Here is a 6600-nt window from a genome sequence, read left to right as displayed (position 1 = left end):
TAAATTGGCAATAAGTGTGGATTATAGGTAAGAGAGAACTAAAGAGCTAATCCATTTGTTTTCATGTGCAGATGGAATTCTGAAAGGTTAACAACAATGCCCACTGGAAACAATCTGTAATATCTATACTCTGAACCAGTGCAAAAAAAAAAAAAAAAAAAATTAAAATGCTATTTTCATGAGTTACAAAGTGCAAAGCTCCCCTGAATCCAAGGTTACTGATAAACTTGGTTTTGACAGCTTTATAGTATTTTTTAATATCTTAAAGTGAAGTCAATAAAACAAAAGTTTTGCAAAACTTTTTTCAATATTTCAGTGATTTAACTCATTTCAAATGCTCAAAGTCCTAACTTCCTTTGTCACCATCACCCTAATTTTAAAAGGAAAGTTACACTGGTGATGAATTAGCAAAAAAAGTTTTTAAAATATCATTTTATATTTTCCTGACTCATGTTAGTAAGTGAAAATGGGCACCTTACCAGTATGATTTTTCAATAAACATGATCTATTTTCAAAGAATTTAAATATCTTCTAAATCTAAAGCTAGTCGCTGTCATTACTTAAATCAAAGTTCTTCAACTTTATTTCTAATATTCAAGGTCAATACTCATTTAGGAAATTTAACTTCCTTCATTTTCATTATGATTTTTATAAGACATGCTTTAAACTTGAAAATTACAAAACTTTCCTTCTGAAATTAAGGCTATATACTTTGCCCTTTTAAAATTATGGAGGTGCCTGTTTCTCCCACTATCTGTGGTAAAGATGTCAAACAGACACAGCTTTCTTTTAAAACTGCTTATTGCACTAAAAGAGAGCAAAAACAAGTTGTCAGTTCTTAAAATAAACATGATTATATTTCTATAAAAGATGTTGCCAATATGATTCTATAATTATTAAAGCACTATTCTAATAAATATAAAAGAAAAGGAAGCTATACTTCAAAACACATACATATATGTTTATATATATACAACACACATATATATAAAAATATATATATATGAAAATCACATTAAGGTATGAGAGGCAGCAAATAAACTAGTAAAAAAAAACCCAAAAAAACCCTCCACAATCCCTTCTCTCCACCCAATTTCAGAGGCCTCAACCCTACACAGTTCCAATCATTTAAAATATTTACCCTTTATAAAAGTTTTAAGGGATTTCCATGTATAACACATAGAAACAGAAGACTTTAGAATACATATCACTTATATAGAGAGTTACAACTTCTGACAAAGTTGTGTGTTTTTTTTTTTTATATATTTATAGCAGCTTTAACAAACTCACTAAAGAAAAAGAATAGTTTGGGTTGCTACTGCTTATGTACACATTGCACAAATGGCAAATGTAAGTTGAGAGCAGGAGGGGGCAGACATTCACTCTCACAAAAACATATTTTTTATATATATATGTGTGTATATATATATATATATATATATATATATATATATATATATATATATAGTTTAAGAAAGCAATACCAAGAGTTGAGGACTCAGAATTATGTATGAGACAAGACAGGAGTAGGGCGTGCAAAATAAAAATCTAGTTTGCCATGCTTCATATTCAAATGAACCAGATACATGAACATCTGAATGTTACTGGTAGCATCAGGGAAAAACAAATGTAGGTGATGAAGGCAAGGGCGGTAGAGAGAGAAATCATAGTGGTGGTGGGAGGATAATAAAAGGGAAAGAAAGTTCCCCAATGGAATGAACTATAAAATATATACAGAGATACATATATATCTATTATCAGTATAGATACAGATATATATGCATATGCAGTATGCATGTATATAAGTAAAATATACAGATAACTTTTACAAGAATACATGAATGCACATTTTTTGCACACATAATTGTGAACAATCACTTTGATTATTCATATAGGTGTGTTTTTTAAAAAACCATCATTTACTTTTTCTTTACTTTTTTTTTTTGCAAAGAGTTGTGCTGCCAAGCAACTTGAGGTAAAGGCATTAAAAGGGTTAGACTACAAGAAAGTGAAAACAAAATGATCGCGATACTTCCTACAGGAGACCGCACAAAAAAGCAGTTGGCTGGTTTCATATTGCATAATGGTGCTGTGTTCCTTGATGAAGTAAACAATCTTCCTTGTATCAACATAAAGATCATACCCTGGCCCCCACACAGTGTTGGTTTCTGTATGGCTGGAGGCATCCCCACTCAGCTGACTCCACTGGAAACATAAGTTGTATGTTGATTCATCTTCCAGTTCTTCCTCTCAGAGAATATTCTGAGACTTTTTAAGCAAAGTACATTGTGCGTAAGGTATCTTGGTGAATCTGTACAGCCTTGGCAAGAGCCTGTGGATCTCGTCCATTGCTCTGTCCTGAAACGTGACTTCCTTCAGCACTGTAAGAAAAGTGGCAGTGAACACAAAACCAAACCCTATTCTGTGTAAAAATTCTGAAAAAAATTATTTGTAGAAAATGTTTAAAAAATTAAAAAACAAATAAGAGGCCAGTATAATGAACTCCTACATGTCCATCATCCAGTTTCAATAATTATTAACTCAAGGCCAATTCTGTTTTACATCTCTCACCTCTCCAGGACTATTTAGAAGTAAATCCAAGACATCCTATAATTTTGTCTGTATATATCACTTTTACTACCAATAATCTCTCCCTTGAATTAATCTGGTAAAGCAACAAAACCACTATATCACACTATTACTAATAAGCCCAGACTGCACATTTTAATAGGAACCCTCATCTTGGGCAGTCAGTTCTATCATAGCTTTTCATTTGGATCACTGACTCTTCTAACAGCCTGTGGAACTTTAATTCTAAATGGCAGTACTTTATGGCAAAGACAGAGGCACCTACTTACATGTAAACACTTAAAGAAATTTCCCACGAAAATCCTAACACACAGCGCATACTTGGATTTGGGTGAGAATCTGTACTTGTTATGCTTTTATATTACCTGTCATGTTCTTTGTCCACAAGATGATATCTGGCTCTAAATGCTACCAGGTGAGCATAATACGCTGGTGCAGGTATAGAAACAGATCGTGTGCAGCGCACGTAAGTGTGGCAGAGCTGGTAAGTTAGCAGTTGAAGTTCATCTGCAGTAAAGCAGTTATCATCCCATAAAACATGATAGTGTGAAGGACGGCTGGTACCCTACAGAAGGCAACAGAATATTCTGCTGATTTCTAAACTTTTAAATAAATATTCACCACAGACTAAGTTAAGTGAAAAAACAAGCTTTGTACATTAGCAAAATATATCCTAATTTAATAATCAATAAAAAAACATTTAGTTGATTTTGGGTATATATCCCAAAGAAGTAAAAACAGGGACTCGAACAGATATTTGCACACCTAGGTTCAAAGCAGCATTATTCACAATAGCCAGAAGGTGGACACAATCCAAGTATCCACTGATGGATGAATGTATAATAAAAGGTGGTGTGTGTATATATATATATATAACGGAATACTATTCAGTCTTAAAAAGGAAGAAAAATCTGCCACATACTACAACATGGATGAACCTTGATGATGTTCTGCTAAGTGAAATAAACCAGTCACAAAAGGACAAATATTGTACAATTCGCTTACATGAGCTACCTGAAGTTGTCGAGTTCATAGAGACAGAAAGTAGAATGGTGATCACCATGGGTTGCGGGGATGTGGGAATGGGGAGTCAGTGTTTAATGAGTACAGAGTATCAGGGAAGATGAAAAAGTTCCATAGATAGAAGGTGGTATGACTGCAGAATAATGTGAATTACTTAATGTCACAGAACTGTATATTTAAAAATGGTTAAAATGGTACATTGTATGTTATGTGTTTTTTACCATAATAAAAAAACAAGAACATTAGTTGAGCTCCTATGTATTAGTCACTATGCTAGGGACTGTGAATTCAAAGAAAAACAAAGGAAACAATGTCAAAACAATGGAAACATAATTCAGTAGAGGAGTAGAGGAAATGGAACATATGTAATTATAAAACAACTAATAAATGGCTATAGTACTACTGGTACTTAGTCCTATATGAGAATACCAAAGGAAGTAATTGTGAGGGTGAGCCCTGGGGGTTCTTCACCAAGAGGGGAATGAGTGAGATTTGGCCATTATGGGATGGGTAGGGTGAGGAGACACTGGAGAGAATGAACAGCCTTAACAAAAGCACGGGGGCATAAAATTTCATGGCACATTTGGGGAACAGCTAATAGACTAGGATGAATAGAATATGGGGCATGAGGGGAAAAAGATGAAATTGAAATGAACATTTGGAATCAGACTGAATGACATGCTTAGGAATTTGAACTTTCACTTGTAGGCAGCAGGGAAAGCACTGCGCAGCTTTTTTTTAACAGGAGAGGTTTTGGGTGTGATAAGATTGGGGGTTTTATAAAAGTAACATCAGCAGTAATATGGAGGATGCGTTAGAAACAGAATCATGATGAAGCAAAAAATAGAAAATCTGAACAGACCTATTACTAGTGATTGAATCAGTAATCAAAAGCTTCCCAACAAATAAAAGTCCAGGACCAGACAGCTTTACTGGTGAAGTTTACCAAACATTCAAAGAAGAATTAATACCAATCCTTCTCAAACTTCCAAAAAATAGAAGAGGAGGGAACTCTTCCAAACTCATTTTACAAGGCTAGCATTACATTGATACCAAAACCAGACAAGGATGCCTCAAGAAAAGAATTACAGGCCGATATCCCTAATGAACATAGATGCAAAAATCCTCGACAAAATATTAGCAAACCAACTTCAACAACACATTAAAAGGATCATAAACCATGATTAAGGGGGATTTATTCTAGGATGTAAGGATGGGTCAACATCTGCAAATCAATCAATGTGATACACCCCATTAACAAAATGAAGGATAAAAATCATATGATCATCTCAATAGAAGCAGAAAAAGCATTTGAGTATTTATAATAAAGACTGTCAACAATGTGGGTACAGAGGGAACGTACTTCAACATAATAAAGGCCATATATGACAAGCCCACAGCTAACATCATACTCAATCATACTCTAAGATCAGGAACAAGACAAAGATGCCCACTCTCACCACTTTTATTTAACATAGTTATTGAAAGTCCTAGCCAGTGAAATTAGCCAAGAAAAAGAAATAAAATATTATACAGATCTTCGTTGACTTACGATGGGGTTATGTTCCAATAAACCCATTTTAAGTTGACAATATCCTAAGTCAAAATGCATTTAATATACCTAACCTACCGAACCTCACAGCTTAGCCTAGCCTAACTCAAACGTGTTCAGAACACTTATGTTAGCCAATAGTTGGGCAAAATCATCTAACACAAAGCTTATTTTACAATAAAGTGTTAAATACCTCATGTAATTTATTGAATACTGTACTGAAAGTAAAAAACAGAATGGCTATATGGGTGCAGAATGGTTGTAAGTATATCAGTTTTTTACCCTTGTGATCATGTGACTGCTTGGCAGCTGTGGCTTGCTGCTGCTGCCCAGCATCATGAGAGTATTGTACTGTACGACACTAGCTGGGGAAAAGATCAAAATTTGAAGTACAGTTTCTATTGAATGCATATCACTTCTGCACCACTGTAAAGTCAAAAAATAGTCAAACTATCATATGTTGGGGACTGTATATTATAAAGCTATACTAATTAAACAGTATGGTAAAAACAGGCACATAGATAGATCAGTGGATCAGAATAGAGCCCAGAAATAAACCATGCATATATGATCAATTAATTTATGACAAAGGAGGCAAGAGCTTACAATGGGGAGAGGACAGTCTCTTCAATAAATGGGGTTGGGAAAACTGGACAGCCACATGCAAAGAATGAAAATGGAGCGCTATCTTATACCATACACTATACACTAAAATTAACTCAAAATGGTTTAAAGACTTAAATGTAAGACCTGAAACCATAAAACTCCTGAAAGAAAACATAGGCAATAAGCTCCTTGACATAGGTCTTGGTGATGATTTTTTCTGATCTGACACCAAAAGCAAAAGCAACAAAACCAAAAATAAACAAGTAGGATTACACCAAATTAAAAAGCTTCTGCACAGCAAAGGAAGCCATCAGGAAAACAAAAAGGCAACCTACTAAATGGGAGAAAATATTTGCAAATCATGTATCTGATAAGGGGTTAATATCCAAAATATATAAAGAATTCATAAAATTCACAGCAAAAGAAAAAAATCCAGTTGAAAAACGGGCAGATCTGAATAGACATTTTTCCAAAGAAGACATACAGATGGTCAACAGGCACATGAAAAAAAGGTTAACATCATTAATCATCAGGGAAATGCAAATCAAAATCACAACGTGATATCACCTCATACCTGTTGGAATGGCTATTATCCGAAAGATTAGAAATGACAAGTGTTAGTGATGACAGAAAAGGGAACTTTTTTTTTTGGGGGGGGGGGCACATGGTGGGGCATGCGGGATCTTAGTTCCAGGGATTGAATTTGTGCCCCCTGCGTGGAAACGTGAAAGTCCTAACCACTGGACTGCCAGGGAATTCCCTGGGAACTTTTTAAAAAAAAAATTTATTGTATTGAAGTATAGTTGATTTACAATGTCGTGTTAGTTTCT

At 34.5% G+C, this 6600-nt stretch overlaps 1 protein-coding gene across 1 annotated transcript in view; it reads right to left on the bottom strand.

Moving 5' to 3' along the window:
* Positions 1-2272: 2272 nt before the first annotated feature.
* The window catches only part of LOC136136074 (protein argonaute-3), a 75329-nt gene continuing 71001 nt past the window's right edge, over positions 2273-6600 (bottom strand). The window contains exons 16-17 of the mRNA XM_065893943.1: positions 2955-3154; positions 2273-2381 (exon numbers count right to left, since the gene is read on the bottom strand). Coding sequence (XP_065750015.1) covers positions 2273-2381; positions 2955-3154 — 309 coding nt within the window. The remainder of the gene's footprint in view (positions 2382-2954; positions 3155-6600) is intronic.

This window comes from Phocoena phocoena, chromosome 1 (assembly GCF_963924675.1).
Source record: "Phocoena phocoena chromosome 1, mPhoPho1.1, whole genome shotgun sequence".
Taxonomy (NCBI): domain Eukaryota; kingdom Metazoa; phylum Chordata; class Mammalia; order Artiodactyla; family Phocoenidae; genus Phocoena; species Phocoena phocoena.
The sequence above is the reverse complement of the archived record's forward strand: the minus strand, read 5'-3'. Positions and strand labels throughout refer to the sequence as shown.